The 19,904-nt window shown below is 46.0% G+C and overlaps 1 protein-coding gene across 4 annotated transcripts in view; it reads right to left on the reverse strand.

The window, feature by feature from the left end:
• Positions 1-19,904, reverse strand: part of GTSE1 (G2 and S-phase expressed 1) — a 123,470-nt gene that overhangs the window by 80,380 nt on the left and 23,186 nt on the right. For all 4 annotated transcript variants that reach the window (XR_011202373.1, XM_069229735.1, XM_069229734.1 and 1 more), the window contains exons 3-4: positions 19,820-19,883; positions 2,431-3,100 (exon numbers count right to left, since the gene is read on the reverse strand). Coding sequence is in view for 3 of the 4 variants with exons in the window: in XM_069229735.1 (XP_069085836.1) it covers positions 2,431-3,100; positions 19,820-19,883 (734 nt within the window). In the remaining variant the exon portion in view is untranslated. The remainder of the gene's footprint in view (positions 1-2,430; positions 3,101-19,819; positions 19,884-19,904) is intronic.

The raw sequence follows: 19,904 nt of genomic DNA on the forward strand, positions 1-19,904 counted from the left end.
ATTGGATTTAAACTCTATGTCTTGTCTTTCCAAACAAGGAGATCATTTGCCTCTGAATGAGGGGATGTTACAATCTAACAGTCCAACAGGTTTTCTACTAAGACACAAGAATATTTCACAAAATGATTATCAAATTTGGGGCTACCTACCTCTCCAGAAATTCTTTAATCTGCTACCGCGATTTATAAAATCGTAACTAATGAAAATCTTTAACTACTAGAGAAACTCAAAACAGGTTTTCTAATTTAACTGCAATCATTTCAATAATTTAGCACAAATACTTGTCAAAAGTTCAGAAAGCAAGCATTAATAGACAAGCCATTTATAACCAGCAGTGAATAATAAGGTCTCTTTGGCCTGCAACTAAACCATTCAGACTACGTCCCAGGGAAAAACGACTGCTGAACATGCAATTACCCAAATGGTATTCTAGTGCACATTTGTAGACTGCAGGATACATACTTAGTGGTGGGAAAAAACACACAAATGGAAATGGCTAGGTATACCATGTCAGGGATTACTGACATGGTATACCTAGCCCTCACTAAGGATAGCATTTTCTACAAAATGTGTGACGATACATACATTGTTCAACACATTTGGGGTATTTTATTTTTTTTGTTCTCAGACAAAAAGTACTTCTGCATGCACTGCAAAAGATTTATGACATTAGCAGCTCAATGGTCAAAACCGCATCTCCTGCTTATGCGTTCTGTGCATGCAGCGACTCCTCATTGGCTGGTTTTCTGGGTCCCTTGAACTATGAAATAGTGCCCTACTTGAACCTCTTGTTGAAGTAGAAGATTATGTCTATGCTCCTCTCAGCAAAACGTGCGCATGAGTGGGTGAAGGACTGCATCGGTCATGAATGTGTCCAATTTCAAAAGCAGGAAGCACCTTTTCCATGTTAACATAGTGTCTGAACTACCACCACTATCAGAGAAATTCTGAATGTAGAAATGAGTAAAGGCACTGATCAACACCCACAGGAGGAAAACATCAGCATCCCTAATGAGGAGGCTAAAGTTTTCCCTTGCATCAAAAAATATTCCTGACTGACTCTTCAGATATGTGTTCACTCAATATTGTGGTGAAGCTATCATGGGGGCATTGGTTCGCATACACAGCTGACAAGGACTAGCAGAAAATGCCAAGTTTATTCAGATATAATGTGGCAAAAATGAGTTCGAATATTTGTCTCTGGCACCATGATGTTGATGTAGAAGAATGGATTTGGAAGAATGTTTGTGGATATATGCTGGACCATGTTCTCACACCCACACCAGCACTCGGACCTTTGGTTCACAATTCCAGATTCTGATGACCATCTTTTATGATCAGTGTGAAATTAGCGGGAGGGGAATCTCTTTGCCTCAATAGGACCCTAGTTAAAATACAGTAGTCTAAATATGGAGACAAATCTAGGAACCACTTTGGCACATGTTCAAGCATATTCCCCAAAACAATGATGTGGAAAAACAGGAATATTGTACGTCCAAATAGGGAGAGGACAACAGTCAGAAGACAAAAGGTCTGAAAAGATCTTGCAAGCATTGAAGTATTTGGACAACTAGAAGTTCAAACAGACAGTAAAACAGAATTTGAGATTATGAAAAAACTATGACCTGCAATATATTAAGATTAAGGTGGCAGTTTATGGTGCATCCACTTGAAAACTGAATATATATATTTTTTAAATAGAATTTGAGAGTCACCATAGGTACCTGTTCTAACAAAAGGTCCACTAGTTGAACAAAAGAGCACATTGCTGCCTGGGTGCCAATCATCCTCATAAGGGTAAACAAGTTTATTACAACTCATTGAGATGACACACCGAGGTAACCTTGGCAAAAACTCTAAGTAGTAAAAGGCCAAAAAGGAGTCTTTTATAGGGATAGCTTGACAAGGTGCCGAATACGGATGTATGCCTGTCACACATATGTAGGCATTAAAGGGGGTATGGGTATGTTCAAGAGGATGTTGCTATGAAGGCAGACAAACATTGTCCCAGTAAGGTGGTGGCAGCAACAACTGCTAATGCGGTATGTAGTTTTTGATCCCCACAAGCACTATGAACTCTTCGGACGTAATGCCTTAAGTTATGCTGAGGTGGCCCCTTGTTAGGGCAGACAAGCTTTGGCTCACATTTCTATCCTCCTTTATTTCAGGGAATGAGTAAACGGATGTCCATTACAGAGGGCAATGAAAAATGAGGTATACGACGACTGGTGCAGGCCTTCCACTCCGGAAGTTAACATTTCAAGTATGTATAAGAAGGTTGGCAAGCGTGTTAAATATGCACAAAAACATTTTCTGGGTAATTTTCATTAGTAAAATTATTCTGCTTTTACTTATAAAAAGGCTCGGCAATAGACTAGTGCTGCAAACAGAATGAGAACAGTAAAAAACAAACATGACAGTTTTAGTTACCTTTGGTACGCCAAGGTGCTGGGGTTTTGATGCATTTGAAACTGCCTTTGTAGACTGCAATTTGCTCAAGGTTACTTTTTTCTCAACTGCTGTAGGGCGCTTTGCACTTTGGAGTTCATTAGTCTTTTCTTTGGCTTCTGTGGGTAACACAGACGTTTTTCTGGGGGTTTTAGCTTTCAGAGGGCTTGGCTTGCATCGAGATGGCGAAGAGCGAGTTGGAGATGGGCATGTTTTCTCAACTGGAAACTCTAGCCGCTGCTGAATGGAAGGTGGGAGCAGATTAAAAGGGCTGTCGTTCACACAGTAAGTTTCCCTTTTAATCGGAACTGGAGTTTTAGCATTTTCCAGGCCACTTTGAAAAATATTAAGCTTAGATTTCGACTCCTGCACAAACTTTTCAATTGCTGCATTTTTCACTGCTGACTGAGTTACTTTGTTTAATGGGGAATCTCTGGATTTTTCCAGCTGCAGTGCTAGCAAATGAGCTTCTTTAAAAATCTCCACAAATTTGTCACCACTGAGAGGACTCCACGGTGCCTGGTCGTTCGGTTTCAGTGGACAGTTCTCATCAGTCTCACTCTTCTGTGCATCAACACAAACGGAAACACATTTTTCTTTATGGCCAATTGGACCAATAAAAACTTCGTCATCTTCAGCATCTTCTTTCCCACTATTAAAGAGATATATAGGTTTCAATAAATGTACTCCTAACAAGTAAGTCCTTGACGGCATGATGGAAATAATACATTAAATTCAAATGTAAGATACATTATGTACACCCAGGCTACATGCAGAACCATTAGTCCACTGATGCCATTGATCATAGTGGTCTTATAAACTACAGCCAAACTTCTGAATCTGTTTAAAATGCTTCTAAAGAGTTCAGAGCTCACCTTTTAAAGGCAGGCAGTTCAAAGCTCCATCTTATACTTTGTTAGGGTGTAGTACAGAACTATATTCTAGATTATTTTATTCTTCAGTGTCAACATAGAACATGGGGACCAAAGCCAGTGGTGCAAATTGGCTGTGCTACTTTTTCAATAATAGGAATACCCAACAATGTAAAAATGACAAGCCGGTCAGAAATCTTGAATGCATCATTGCCCTTCAAACCAAGGCCAGAAACAAGGCCTTAGTTCAAACAAATGAAGTGAGCGACAGAGTTGCCCCTTTACCACATCCCAGGTCCTGGCCACCTTCTGAGTTCCATTAACATACCTTTTAGTTCTTATGTGCTAGGGAACAGCCACAACTCGTAATTACTAGCTCTTGTAGAGGAGCATCACCTCTACATCCCCAGTGCTAATCAACATTTATGAGGTGAACCCCACAGACAGGAATATACTGCAATGTAAGCTCAACCCACCACAGTCAAAGTGCCACAAAAGTTCTTGATTTCACAGCATCCTCCTGTTTTTTTTCCCGTCTCTGGCAGAGAAATACTTTGGATGCTTTTGAGCTTCTGCTGGGTTTGCCGCCCCCCCCCCCCCCCCCCCCCCACTTTAGCCATCTTTGGTGAGCTGCTTCTCAGTGACTTGTGTGAGCTATTGGCAAGGGCAATGCAAACTGGTCCCATAGTGCGGTGGAAAGACATTTTTGGATATACTGTTTCCAGAAAGCCCTCAATGGTTGGTGGCTGGTTTAATCCAACTTTGTCTAGATGCTCTCGGCAGAACTTACAAGCCGTTTCCTTAAACTTCAATGGCTTTTATTGTTTGGGAGAAAATCTGCAGCGGTTGGCCTGATGAAAAAGTTAATCACTATCGGTAATGCTCTTTCTGGTGGATACTATACCTACTTGCAGACTCCTCACCTTTTGACAATTCCAGGCAGCAGGAAAGCAGGGTGCTGGAAACTCTTCAACTGCTCTCCTGCACCAACAGTGGACACCAGCTCTATTTCTGCAACGTGCAATGGTCCCCGTGACATCACTGGAGCCAAAAAGTGCCCTCATCAGTGTTTCAACGTTAGTTTTCATTCACTTTAATTTATTTATTTTTGCAAAACACACCTTTAAGGCGAACAGATGTGACTAACATCAGTAAGACAGGTGCAGTATTTCTGAATATGCTGGGATCAAATTAATAGGACAAGTTGAATAACACCCTAGCAACAGAGAGGAGGGTGGGTCTGACTGGAATCTGAACATAAAGCATCACCAGTAATATTCTTCTGATGGATGCTTCTACCTGCAGATTCTTCACTATTTCAATAGATTTCTAAAGCAGTCTCCCAAACCAGAGGGTGAGTGCAGCAGTCCAACTCCCCTCTGCACTATCTCCCCCCCCTTCCCTGAAGGCAGGCACCGCAGTCCACACCCCAGACCAGAGGGTGGGCACAGCAGTCCACCCCCTTTCCCCGACCATAGGATGGGTGCATGGCTGATTAATCAAAAATAAATCCTGAAGCACTGAGCACACAAAGTGGCCTTCCCTTCTTACTTCAGAGTACAAACAGTAATGTTTTGCAAAAGTGTAGAGGAAGCCCAGGCTGCAGATTACAGAGGTCTGCTACCAGCAATCATCTTCCTGGCACAGAATCTGAGGATTTGCCTTGGGCGATCAAGCTTGAATAACTGCTAGAGGTTCTCTGCACACCAGAGCGTAACTCTTCTTGATGCACAGGATTAACCATCTTGATAATGTCCTCTTATGCACTACCTTGCCTTTTATTTTCCCCACATATCCTACAAAGAGCTGGTGTAGGAGGCTGATCCTTTATGTGGTATGTCAATACCATGGAAAGGGCTCAAGGGTTCCCCATAAGTGGAGAGGGGCTTGCTATGCAATCCCAAAGTGCTCTGTTTAGAGGCAGTGTGGTCGAGCAGCCTTGGCTTAACACAGAAGACATTCACAAATACACAAGTCAATAAATGAGACACGACTCAAAAAGGAGATCCACAGCAATTAAAAATAGCAATTTTCTTTATATATGTTTAGGCATCAGAGAAAAATCATTCAGGTAAGCACGTTTCTTTTTAAATAGGAATTCTTTTCACTTTAAAAAGTGGACACAGTGCAATTGAGTTCTACAGTGTTATCATATGAGAGGAAAAACAATTTTTGCAAACAGGTAGAGTACAGTGACTTACAAGACCAGTCTCCAGGAGCTAAGGTGAGTAGTGGGCAAGGTTCAAGGCAGCACCAGTAGTACACCACCAGTGGCACCGGGCGGATGGGTGCAAGACAGCATTGGGTGCCCAAAGCTTTTCAATGGAGATCGGTCACTATGAAAAGAGGCTGCAGGCTCTGGCCAGGAAGCTAGCTGGGCTGAACCGACAGCAGGGCTCACGCCTCTCAATGCTCAGGGACACGTAGGCAGAATTTGTCCTCCTCTCCACGGCTCATGGGTGCAGAGGCGTCTTTAGGTGCTGGGTTTTCCTTACCGAGGGCTACTAACCCTTGTGGTCAATACGCCCCTTATATGACCACTTCCTGGGGGAAGTGGGCATAACCGTGCCCCAGACTTTTTATGTATGCTATCTCAAAGATGGCTTCCTCCGAAAAATCGTGCTCACCTCGGCTTAGCCCACTTTAGCTGTGATACCAGCCAGAGGGTGGCACGCCTCCTTGACTATCCAATTTTTCCACCTGTCCGGGTGTCAAGGGGCTCTGGACAAGGGAGGTCAGCTTCCTCGCCTGTGAGTAGGAGCCTAGATTCGCATTTCAAAGTAAGCAGCCCTTTGAGGCTTGCCGCCTTAGGAAGGCTTATCAGGTGGTCATCCTGTGGGAGGGAGTGTTACACCCTCTTCCCAGACAGGCTTTTGTTCTGGGCCTCCTGAGAGCAGAAGGCGGTCACCCTAGGGGGCCAGAACAATGTCTCAGGTGGCAGGCTGGCAGAAACCAGTCAGCAACACCACCAGAGGCTGGTAGGTTTTCAGGGGGCACCTCTAAGGGGCCCTCTGGGTGCATGTATTGATAAATACATCACTTGAATCAGCGTGTGCTCATCAACGAGATGTTTGATACAAAACATTCCTATCTTCAGTGAAGAAATCAGGTAAGAATTGACAGGGGCATAGCTGCTCTTGCAAATACACCCTCAATGTAATATAATGCACCCTGCCTTAGGGCTGTCACGTCTGTTGTAGGGGTGACTTACATATATTGCATCAGGAGTTGGGGACATGGCATGCAGGGATGTGAGACATGTTGTGTTTTCACTTTTGTCTGCCCCAAGACACGCAGTCTGCAACAGCGGCTTGTCAGGTGCTTGGAAAGGGGTCTCTTAGGGTGGCACAATTCAGGCTGCAGCCCCTAGGGACCCTCTTTAGCACCTCAGGCCCTGGGTACCATTTACTAGGGATTTACAAACTGTGCTAACGGATTTGCCAATTGCGGAAACAATTGGATACCTTAGGGAAAGATCTGGTACTGGGGAAACTAACCATTTCCAAGAGCGTCTTCATCTTTTAAGTAGAGGAAGCTGTCCATCTCTGCATTGGCATGGTCAGTCCCCGGCCTCTGTTCCACTGTAAGGTCCATTCCCTTTAGGGAGATGGACCACCTCAACAGTTTGGGGGTTTCTCCTTTCCTCTGCATGAGCCATCCAAGAGGCTGTGGTCCTTTTGAACACAGAAGTGAGAGCCAAACAAGTATGGACTCAACATTTTCAGGGACCAAACCACAGCTAAAGCTTCCCTCTAAGTGTCAGTCCAACGATGCTCTCTGGAGAGGAACATCCTGCTAATAAAAGCAACAGGTTGGTCAAGGTCATCATCACTGATTTGGGATAACACTGCTCCTATCCCATGTTCCGAGGCATCTGTCTGCACAATTAACTGCTTTGTGTAATCTGAAGTAGTCAGAATGGACGCTGAGCACATTGCTTCTTTTAGGGTGTCAAAGGCCTTTTGAAAGCTCACTGTCCAGTTCACTTTTTTTGGCATCCTGTGGAGGTATGTTCTGTGAGGTGTGCCACAATGGTGCAATAGCCTTTCATGAACCCCCTGTAATACCCAGTCAAGCCAAGGAATGCCCCGACTTGAGTCTGGGTGGTTGGATCTTCCTAGTCCAGAATGGTCTGGATCTTGGGTTTTAGTTGTTGAACTTGGCCTCCACCTACAGGATTTCCCAAGTATACAACCGTTCCCTGCCCTATCTGGCACTTGCTTGCCTTTATATCAAGGCCTACACTCTTCAGAGCCTCCAGGACCTTCTCCAGGTGGATCAAGTGATCCTGCCAGGTAGAGCTAAAGACAGCAATATCATCAAGATATGCTGTACTAAAGTCTTCTAACCCAGCCAGGACTTTGTTCACCGACCTCTGGAAGGTGGCAGACTAATTCTTCAATCCAAAAGGCATAACAGTAAATTGCTAATCCCCATCAGGAGTGGAGAATGCAGATTTCTCTTTTGATTTCTCTTTTGCCCCAGGGGTCAGACCTATCTGCCAGTACCCTCACGTGAGATTAAGAGTACTGAGATTTTTGGCTGCCCCTAGCCTGTCAATTAGTTCAACAGCCCTAGGAATCGATGGGTGCATCTGTTTTGGTTACAGCATCAAGGCCCCTACAGTCCACACAACCTCATTTCTCTTTTTCCACCCTGGAAATGATGCTTAGGGATTAAGTAACTGGGCTGGCTCTGGGGCTCAATGACTCCCAATTCCATCATGCTTACTTCAGCTCTTAATGCTCTTTGACATGATCAGATTGTCTTTAGAATTTATTTTTAGGAAGGTAAGCTGTCCCAGTGTGCACATCATGTGTAAACCATGTAGTCTCACCGGGGGGGCAAAGAGAAGAGCTCAGGATACTGATGCAAGACTTGCCTGCAGTCAGTTTGTTGTTGGTCCGTGAGGGTGTCTGAAAAGACCACTCCTTCAACTGAGACATCTTTGAGGTTGCTGGAGAGGCAAACAGGGAGAAGTTCAAGCTCAGCTCAGCTGCTTGTCACTCATCCAGGACCATGGTTCTCTCAGCTCTGTCATAATAAGGTTTACGGCGATTGACATGAATAACCTTTTTGGGGTTCCTACAAGAGCCAAAGTCCACCAGTTAGGCGACTTCCCCTTTTCTTTCTAGAATAGGGTAGGATCCACTCCATTTGTCTTGGGTGGCCCTCGGAGGCACAGGCTCCAAAACCCAAACCTTCTGCTCTGCGTGGAACTCCTCCAGTGCATATCCTTTTAGACAGACATACCAGAGCTTCTGGAGCTCTCTGCTGTCTCAAGGTTCCTCCCTCCCCCTCAACCCCCATGTACTCAGCCATTCAAGAGCGAAGGCCAAGCTCATAGTCCACAATATCCTGTTTAGGTTCTCAGAGTTCGCTCCCATCCCTCCTTCACAAGACAAAGTGGTCCTCTCACAGGATGCCTAAACAAATTTAAAAAGGGGGAAACCTACTCCCTTCTGTGGCACTTCTGAGTATTTCCAGGGAGTCCACCAATCATACTGTTCAATGTCTTGTTGACTTTTCCCCCAACAAGGTCATTAGTCTGTGGGTGGTATGGGGTTGTAAACTTTTAGGTCACACCACATTCAGCCCACGTGTGTTTAAAGGTAGCCAGACATGATGTTTGTATCTCTGTGTGACACCACCTCCATTGGATGGGAAGCTAGCAACTACAGGGGCAGTAGTAGTCCTCAGAAGAACTCCCGTGGGATACCTGGTTGCATGATCCACTACAGACTGTATAAATTGGTTTCCTGACTCTGTTGGAGGGTCTCGAGGACAAACAATGTCAATCCCTATCCTCTTAACAGGGACCACTGGTAGTAGAACTAAGGGAGCCTTGGGTGGCCACATGTCTTGCCACTGGCTTGACAGGTGGCACAGGAGTTAAAACTCCTTCAACTTCTGGGACATTCCTGGCCAGTAGAAGTGGTTCACCAACCTACCTCAAGTTTTAGCCTGCCAAGATCCCCAGCTAGGGGATGTCATGGGCCATTGTAAGGAAAAATTCTCTAAACTGCCGAGGCACTACCACTCTCCTAATGGCACCAGGTTTGAGATTTCTGGCATCAGTGAAAATAAGTCCCTCCTCTAAATAGGATCTGTGGGAGCCACTGACATCACCCTTTTCCCGGTCAGCAGCTTGCTCTCTCAGGCCTTCAAGTGTGGGCCCGGTCCTCTGCCCTTGGCACAGATCTCCCCTTGAGGGTCCCCCATGGGCCTAAGAGTTCTGCCTGGTGAGACCCAAGCTCATGGGACTCAATTCCTTCTGGGGCTGACAGGACTTCTCCCTGAGGAGAGGGAATCTGATTTGGCATGTGTTTGGAAGCTGGTTTCCCTGACTTCTTGCCCTTTCTCTTGGTAGGTTGAGCCATTATTCAAGACGCCAACTCTACTTTTTCACCCTGGGTTCTTGCACTGTACTTGTGTTTTCACTCCCCCCCCTTCCCTCCCTATTCAGGTATACCAAGCACAGCTACATGGGACTCTTTCAACCTCAGCCCATATGGAGGACTCCAGATCATTGCCTAGCAGACATTATAGAGGGATTGCAGGAGCTACCACCACCTTCTTCTGGCCAGTAACCCCTCCCCACTCTAAGGTCACCATCGCCTAATTATCAGCATTTAGGGCTGTATATGTCTCACCAGTCAATTATTGATCTGAGGACACCAGCTGATCAGCCACCATGGCGACACTGGCACCACGGTCCCTCAGGGGTTCGACCTTCCATTATATGTGGCTGTTCTCTGCATCTCTCCAGATTACTGGGCCACTCAGCCAGAGCAGCTAGATCCACCCCCTCCTCTGGAAGTAGAGTTGCCTCAGTGGGCTCACTGACATGGTCAGGACTCACCCGGAAACTTATTACTGCATTTGTTTTGTGTGGACAGGTAGGGTCTCCAGTTCGGAGTCCATGAGCCTTGCAGTCATGACATCAAGCATTTTTGGGATCACAGTTTTTACCTTTGTACCCACCCTTGGATTGGGAAGAGTCTTGGGCCCACCCTCCAGAAGAGTTTTGGGGGCCTTCAGAAGACCGTTTTTATCCTTTGCTTGATCACCATCTTTCCATTGGGTGGGCTTTTTGGCCTCTTTATTATGGTCAACCCCCACCAATGGTAGTTTTGGTCACCCTTGTTTTTGACTCAGTGGTCGCCTTCTTCTGAAACTGTTCAGGAGAAAGTGGACCTAGGTTTACCAGGGCTGATGTAACTGCTCTTGAACACAATTACTTAACAGATGCTCTTTCATAATTAAATGACAAAGCCCTTCATAATCATGCACATTGTTACGTTTACCCATGTCTGACTCTGGATTTTTCAAGTCTTCCTGAACCGGATCCTGTATTCTTCAGTGGCGAGTTCAAAGCTCTCAATCAAGGTGCCCTTCACGTGGTCACAGAACTCAGCATCACCTCATTCAATGTCATAAGTCTATCCCTGCACATTCTGAATTCATGTGTTCTGTCCACGTAAAAGCTGACAACTTTTAGAGTCAAGGCGATAATGATTATCTCCCTCCTTTATTGGATGTGGAGGAGAAGGAGGGAGGTTGACAGGGTGATGGATTGGTTTACGTGGAAAGGAGTAACCATTCTTCGGCTAGAATGTAGCCCTGGTTCTCAACACCTACTTGTCCGAAAAGAAGGAAGTGAAAGGAGGTTTGACACAAGCTTGTAACTCGTTAAAATGTTTAGCTGATGTTAAAACCATGAGAAAAAGACTGTTTTAAACATGAGCTAACACAAAGGACAACTGTGCAACAATCCTAGTGGTGAACAAGTAAGGAACATAAGAATACCAAGCTAAGGTTCTATTGAGGCATCATAAAGGGAGATGGAGGATCCTTGTGTGTTAGTCCCTTTAAGAACCTCATAACAATTGGAAAATTAACAGGGATGGTTGCTCGGATAAGCAGACAAGGCTGATAAGTAGCCCTTTACAGTGTCCTTGCTGTTCTAAGGAAGGGGCCAACGTACAATGTGACGAGCAGGCTTGAACAGAGTATTAAGTTGTCTGCACTCTACTTGGTAAGGTTATTACATCTGTAAGTACACCACCTGTGTTTAGCGCCTATGGGCACATAATGACATCCACCACTGCATGGGGCAAGGGAAACAAAGTTGGGTTGCCTGTTCAGCCACAGCTCCTGGCATGCAAGTGTAGGCTGGAGTGAAGGACCTGCCCTTATACTGCAAGACATTTACCCTGAGAGACAGAGCAGAAGGCAAAGGCAGAGGTAGAGGTTGATTAAATTAGGATTACTTCGGCCTGGTCAAGGCAAATCTGTAACAGCATGAGGAATCTGGGACATGAGAGGAAACATGTAATGAAGTGGAAAGTTCCACTTCAATCAAAACAACCCTTACCACCCCCCCCACCCACCCTCTGTTGCTCCCTGCATTAGAAACTGGAGGGCACAGAATTGAAGGCAGTGAGCGTCCGGGTACATTTAATCTCTTCCACTGGGCCCGAATGTAGACTTTGGGGTTGCGGTTGCCCCCACAACGGATTTCCAGGGGTCGACTGACAGTAGAGGCCAGCCTCCTAGATCAATCTGCTTGCTGCACAAGTACGCTGAGGTACACTCAGGAAGGAGCTGTGTGTGAGGCCTGGGGGCTTCATTGACATCCCACTGTGTGAGACGGGGACAGCAGGGGCCCACCATAAACCTACTGGAGGACGGCAAATCTGTGCATTTGCAGCAGAAGGGGCTGCGGGGCTCACCAGTGCAATCCGCATTCTATGGGGACCACTGGAGTGACTATTTACTAACTCTCTGGCCCCCCCTTTTCCAGTAGTTAACCCCATAGCTGCTGGGCCTTTTCCCCCCCAGTGCTGAGCCCTTTTTTGGCTATTTGGGGTAGTTCGCGCTTAGGGCTTCATAACTTTTTGTCCACATAAGCTAACCACGCCAAATTTGCGTCCTTTTTTTCCAACATCCTAGGGATTCTAATGGTACCCAGAGTTTGTGGTTTCCCCTGGAGGAGACCAAGAAAATAGCCAAAATACAGTGAAAATTTTGTTTTTTCCAAAAGAAATGGGAAAAAGGGCTGCTGAAGAAGGCTTGTGGTTTTTTCCCTGAAAATGCCATCAACAAAGGGTTTCTGGTGCTGAAATCACTATCTTCCCACCTTTCAGGAACGGGCAGACTTGAATCAGAAAACCACATTTTTCAACACAAATTTGGCATTTTACTGGGACATACACCATTTTTACTATATTTGGTGCTTTCATCCTCCTTCCAGTTAGTGACAGGAATGGGTGTGAAACCAATGCTGGATCCCGGAATGCTAAACATTTCTGAAAAGTAGACAAAATTCTGAATTCAGCAAGGGGTCATTTGTGTAGATCCTACAAGGTTTTCCTACAGAAAATAACAGCTGAAATAAAAAAAATATTGAAATTGAGCTGAAAACAGCCATTTTTCTTTATGTTTTACTCTGTAACTGTTTCCTGCGATGTCAGATTTCTGAAAGCAATATACCGTTTTGTCTGCTGGACTCTTCTGGTTGCGGGGATATAAAGGGCTTGTAGGTTCATCAAGAACCCTAGGTACCCAGAGCCAATAAATGAGCTGCACCCTGCAGTTGGTTTTCATTCTATACTGGGTATGCAGCAATTCATTTGCTGAAATATGAAGAGTGAAAAAGAGGTATCAAGAAAACCTTTGCATTTCCAAAATGTGATCAAGATAAGGTTTTGAGGAGCAGTGGTTATTTGCACATCGCTGAATTCCGAGGTGCCCATACTAGCATGTGAATTGCAGGGCATTTCTCAAATAGACTTCTTTTTTACACACGCTCTTATATTTGGAAGGAAAAAATGTAGAGAAAGATAAGGGGCAATAACACTTGTTTTGCTATTCTATGTTCCCCCAAGTCTCCCGATAAAAATGATACTTCACTTGTGTGGGTAGGCCTAGTGCCCGCGACAGGAAATGCCCCAAAACACAACATGGACACATCCTATTTTTTTTTATAGAAAACTCAGCTGTTTTTTCCAAAGTGCCTACCTGTAGATTTTGGCCTATAGCTCAGCCGGCACATAGGGAAACCTACCAAACCTGTGCATTTCTGAAAACTACAGACCTAGGGGAATCCAAGGAGGGGTGACTTGCGGGGCTCGGACCAGGTTCTGTTACCCAGAATCCTTTGCAAACCTCAAAATTTGGCTAAAAAAAACACATGTTCCTCACATTTCTGTGGCAGAAAGTTCTGGAATCTGAGAGGAGCCACAAATTTCCTTCCACCCAGCGTTCCCCCAAGTCTCCCGATAAAAATGATACCTCACTTGTGTGGGTAGGCCTAGCGCCTGCGACAGGAAACGCCCCAAAGCGCAACGTGGACACATCACATTTTTTCATAGAAAACAGTGCCTACCTGTGGATTTTGGCCTCTTGCTCAGCCGGCACCTGGGAAAACCTAGCAAACCAGCACATTTTTGAAAACTAGAAACCCAGGGGAATCCAAGAGGAGGTGACTTGTGGGGCTCGGACCAGGTTCTGTTACCCAGAATCCTTTGCAAACCTCAAAATGTGGCTAAAATAACACGTTTTCCTCACATTTCGGTGACAGAAAGTTCTGGAATCTGAGAGGAGCCACAAATTTCCTTCCACCCAGCGTTCCCCCAAGTCTCCCGATAAATATGATACCTCACTTGTGTGGTTAGGCCTGGTGCCTGCGACAGGAATAGATCACACAACGGTCAATGTTGGTCCTTACGTGAGGCAGCTGTTGACCCTGGGGTGATCCATTCCTGACACAGGCACTAGGTTTAGGCACTCAAGTGGGGTAGTGTTTTTATCAGGACAGGTGAGGAGTCACTGGGTGGTAGGAATGTTGTGGATCCCAGCATATTCCTGCAGTTTGTGTGACAGAAATGCGAGAAAAATTGAGGTTCTCAACATTTCAGCTTTGCAGGGTATTCTGGGTAAGAAAACTTTGGGGAATCCACATAAATCACACCTCTGTGGACTCCCCCGAATGTCTAGTTTCCAGAAATGTTTGGGTTTAGTGCGTTTCTCTATATGGCCACCGAATCCAGGACCAAAAACACAGGTGCCTGCCTTACAAAACCAGTTTGTTTTGCCATAGATAATTTTGATGTCTCCACAATATGATTTGGGTGGTGGAATTTGGGGCTGAACTAAATTGGGGAGCTCCCAAGAGAGCACTCTCTCTCTGCTTGCCGCCGCATTCACCTGCTCTCTGGGTTGGCCTAACCCACTATTACCCAGTTGCACGAACAGCTTGCGAAGGGACAGCAGGACTGTCCTCATCACCTCCCTCATAATGTACTGGAAGAGGAGTTATCGAATGGGACTCCTCTGACTGAAAAATCACTCCCAGAGTCTGCGCCATTGTCCTATCCCTCAGATGCCGTCTCAGTATCTGATGTCTCAGTCTCTGATCCTATGTCAGAGCGGTGCTCTATAACCCGAGTGCAGGCAGCAGTCATCCATCAAGATGCCATCTCTGCTATTGGCTAAACTGTTGCTCTAAAACACTAGCCTACGTAGACAGTCACAAAATCGATGGTGTGTGAGATACGTGCAACAATAGAGGCCACCTTACCTGCGCTTCTTCCCTCAATCAGCACGTACTTTCAAGACACTCAAAAAACACCTTGTCACATACCATTCGTCACAGTCTTTAGCACCTCCTGCGCCCAGTCCAACAATCATTATTGGTGCTCCCACTCCCTCCTCCTCGGATTCCCTCATTACCACCAAGCAAAAGTGCCCTTCATCTCTCCATAGACTTTACTAATGTACTCAGCTATTTACATAAAATACAGATTTGCTCTTTGCAGTAGGCATATAAACCTTCTGCGCTTCTTTATGGCACTAAAACTGCCACTAGACAAGTCGGACCCTTTTCCCCCCCAGGGAAACCACACACATATTGACAAAAGTGATAGATATATATATATATATATATATATATATATCAGCCAACCACCTGAAACTCAACTCAAGCAAAACCACTACAACATCTAAAAAAAAAAATATTGCCCCCACAGGGGGTCACCCTGCCCACGGGCAACCCCCTTTCATTTTACTTTATTATTTTTTTTGGAAGAAAAAAAAAATCCCCTGGGCGGGGTAGGGGCGCAATCGCGGCCCCCCTCTCTCCCCCCCCCCCCCCCCCACACAGGCACCTACCTTTTTTTTTTTTTAATAAAAATTATGCCGGGGGGGGGGGGGGGTCCCGTTTTCCGAGGGGGCCGCCACCCCAAAGTGAAATCCCTGGCATCTAGTGGTGTTTCCTGGCCCCCGATCGCAGCTGGGCTGCGATCGGGGGCCAGGAAACACTTTCAGAAGGCCTCGTAAGAAAGAGAGTCTCCCCTTTCTTACGAGGCCTTTTCAAAGTGTTTCCTGGCCCACCCGATCGCAGCTGTGCTGAGATCGGGGGGCCAGGAAACACTTTCAGGAAGCCCTCGTAAGAAAGGGGAGTGTCTCCCCTTTCTTACGAGGCCTTCCCGAACGTGGGAAAGGCCGTTTTCCCCATCATAGTAGGAAGCGGCCGTAAGGCTGCTTCCTGCTTTGATGGGGAAAACACCTTTGAAACGTCAGCGCGCCGCGACAAAGGGGCAGGTGGGGGGGGGGGGGGGGGGGGGGTGACACGGAAGCTTCCGTGTCTCCCGGGGGAAGGTTTAAAAAAAAAAAAATAATATCCGCACCCGAGGATTTATTAATACCCTTCCTGGTGTCGGCCACTGGTCGTTACCCGCACCAGGGAGGGTGTGTGGGCGTCGGCCAGTGGCCGACGCCCGCACCCAACAGGTTAAGAAGTTTTACTACACTCGGTTCCCCGAGGACATGGTGCATACTAAAGGGCCGCTACAGACAATCCAACAAAATGGAAGGATAGGCGGTGGCTGGGATTTCCGGAGGTGCTGGACTGGATGCCACAGGTGCGGGTCCGGATGCAGATGAGCCAATTTTGGGAGCAATCATGGCAGCCATTCAGGTCATTAAGAGATCACTGGAACCTAAGCTGGATGTGGTACCAATGGACGTTATGCTCCTCTGGGCTGATATGAAAAAGACCACCGAAAAGGTCACGACAGAAGAGTCTCACATCCACCAACTTTAAGCAGCCACTAAGGGACTAGCAACCCAAGTGCCAAAAAAAAAAGTCACAATGTCTGCTAAGCATGAAGATCAGGAGGAGAGGGCTCAACAAAACAATATTAGGGTTGTCAGAGACCCGGAAGGGGCTGAGGGTCCCAGCGTAGACCCAAACGCCCTGTCCAAATTATTCCTTTATCGAACAAGCACATAGGGCGCTGATACACTCACACACCCCCACCCAAAAACAGTTATCTGTGGGTTATATCCAGGGTCTGATCAGGGGATGACAGGAGAGTGAGCTGCAATGTGAGGCACTCAAGTCTTACATTAAGATCAAGGAAGGGTAGCTCCTGCGGAAGGGGGGGTGGCAGACTGCCAACTACAACATGAGTTGAATTTTAAACAACAGGAGTTGATTGCATTGGTGGAAGACCATGCCCGTGAGTTTTGCCTTAGATACCCAGTGTCTTCTTTACGATGCTGGGGGATAAGGCCAACAAATTGCTTGCATAGCTAGATTTGGGGGGGGAGGGGGGGGGGGGGGGGGAGGGAAGGAACAAGCATGGGTTCAGGAGATAGTCAATGATGCAGGTGCAATCCACCACAGACAGGTGAAGCTTTGGCAGGATACCATGAAAGGGTGTATACCTCCACAACTCATGTCTGAGGAGGATTGTGCGGACCTCCTAAAAGATATAGCCCTTCCCTCAATAGCTACATAAGATAGGGGAACCCTGGAAAAAGATCTGACAGCTGCAGAGATTGCAAGGGCAATTACAGTCCTGCAATCGGGCAAAGTACTGGGGCCAAACGAGCAGCCGTTGGAACTATATAAATGTATGATGGACAAGGTGGCAGAGGATTTGCTGGCCATGTTCCATGCTGTGCAGGAGGACCAAAGAGTCCCAACAATTGTTGTGACCCCAAAAAAGGCAAACCACTGATTGACTGTGGGTCTTAATGGCCCATCTCGCTCTCCAGTCTGGAGGCTAAGGTGTTTGTGAAGGCCTTGGCGATGAGACGGTTGGTGGTGATCGTCACAATAGCCCACCTGACCAATCGGTCTTCATGGACCTGAATCTTAGACTTCTCTATGGGGCTCTGCATGTGACCAGCACGCCAGGCTCAGATGAGGCTGTGCTTCTCTCCCTAGACATCAAAATAGTGTTCGACAGCCTGGAGTGGAATTTTATGTTTGCAGCTTTCGTTTGGTTTTGGCTCCAAGTTTTGTGGTTGGATCTGGCTTTTATATTGGAAGCCAACGGCAAGGGTTCGGGTCAATACAACTCTGTTATGAGTTTTAGCCCTACAGAGGGGCACAAGACAGGTAATCCCCTAAGTCCCTACATTATTTGCTCTGGAGGCTGAGCCCTTACCAGCATAGGTGTGCCAAGACACTTATCCAGGGAGTGAGAATCAATGGGACCTAGGAAAAGTAAATCTCCCTCTATGCAGATGATATCCTTTATCTCAATTAGCAGATTCTCAATTATTTCAGATTTTTTGGGGAAACACTCTGGATACTGCATTAATTGGGAGATGCCCCTAGTTTTCCCAATAGCAGTGGGGGCAGAGGTGTGCTCCAAGGCGTCCACAGAGGTGTGTCGCACTGTTGGTGTGTGCCTGAATTAAATACTTGGTATTTAGACAACTCAAGACCCCAATTACTTTTTCAGGAAGAATTTAACACCACTAATGGACAGACTACTCAGATGTGGCGCATTGGTGCATGCTCCCAGTGTCACTCATGGGTCGAGTGTCCCTTTTGTAAAATTATGTCATTACCTGGGTTATTGTATGTCCTCCAAAATACACAGTCCTGTGTGAGGGTAATGCTCTCAGTGGATACTTGAAATGGTCATTGATAGGTCTGGAACACAGAGGTGTCTGGAGGGGGCATGCGATAGTGACCTCTGAGGTCCTCCATCAGGAATATGACATGGCGGAGACAGAACGTTATAGATACTTACAATTAGGACATGCTCTCCGATACCATGTACAGGATTTGCAACAGCTCCCAGGGGCGGAGCCCCTGGAGGACCGCCTCCTATTGGCCCCTTAGGTTGATTGCGCCATCTCAATGACTTATAGGAAAATAATGCTCCAGATCCCCTTGAAAGAGACTTGGGAAAGATGTTGGGACCTTGGAGGAAGAAGACTGGGTGGAGGCTGTACAGAGCCCAAAGGAGGTGCAATCCGTGCACGTTTCGGACTAGTCCAGATACAGATCCTCCACAGGGCTTACTACTCCAGGATGCTCATACTTAGGATGGGAAGCCAGAACTTGACGCTCTGCCAAAGGGGCTATGGGCACCATTCTGTGGTAATGTCCATTTACACAACACTGCTGGACGGGGGCATTGCAGATTATGACCAAAGACCCAGGGCAAACAGTTCCCCTAGATACCAAGCTACTCTACTCAGCATTACAGGACAGGAGCCCTGGCTGAGGTATCAGCAGATTTAGTTGGCGGTGGCACCAATTGTGACTAAAAGCAACATAGCGAGGACATGGGGCACCTCAACTCTGAAGCACTGAAGGTAGGGAATTCGACTTGGACTGGTGTCGGGGTGGGCCTAAGAAAGCTGTTGTCCCCCCCTCTTGCCTTGTGTCCATGTTTTGGTCCCACAAATGACTAAATGCCTTTTGAAGTACATATGCAATTCTTTTGATCCTGTACACACTGTTTGGCGAGCTTGAGCGGTTTGCACATAAAGATTTTTTTTTTTTTCAAAGTTCTGTAACGGGGTGAAGAATGTGTCCACATCGTTGAAACAGCAAATCTTTCCAGAAGACAAGAGTAGTAGGACAGCATACGGACCAATCAGTACATCATTCAGACAAACCAAATCTTTTCAGTCCGAGACAAACCCTAGATAATCTTACACACATTTCAAATCCTCGCCTTCACAAAAAAATAAACACGAAAAAAAAAAAAGTGCTTAATTTCTATATCCCAAGCACCAAAAAAAAAAAAAACATGAAACCACAGAAAGAGCACTCTGATGTCTATGGGAAGAAAGAACAGGACCTTGGAAAAATCCACATCAAGTATAACAAAACCCTTCAAATAAAGGATCTTGAAAACAGTATCACTATTTGCAGTAAACAGCTTAAGCAACTCATCTAACTTCAATCATGACTGTTCGCAAAATAAACGTCCCAACCGCCCCCACATGATCTATGCATTTCAAATCAGTTTTCAAGAAGTATCACAGCATGATTAACATGTGACAGCATGCAGTATACTGCTTGAGACAGGGCCTTTTCCCCTTCAGTAGTGTATCCAAGTTGTGAGAAGACTAAAACAAAACACCATGCAGAACAGTGAAGTATTAATGATATGTTTTTAAGATCAAAATCTGAATTTTAATTGCCAGTTGCCTTTGAAGTAGTCAGCTTTTCATTTTACCTTGAGGGTGACAGAGAAAGATCGAAGTCAAATTGCTCATCTGTCAGCAGAGTCATCTCTAGAACTGTAAAGAGAAATATTACTT

Source organism: Pleurodeles waltl, chromosome 4_1, assembly GCF_031143425.1.
Source record: "Pleurodeles waltl isolate 20211129_DDA chromosome 4_1, aPleWal1.hap1.20221129, whole genome shotgun sequence".
In the NCBI taxonomy this organism is placed as follows: domain Eukaryota; kingdom Metazoa; phylum Chordata; class Amphibia; order Caudata; family Salamandridae; genus Pleurodeles; species Pleurodeles waltl.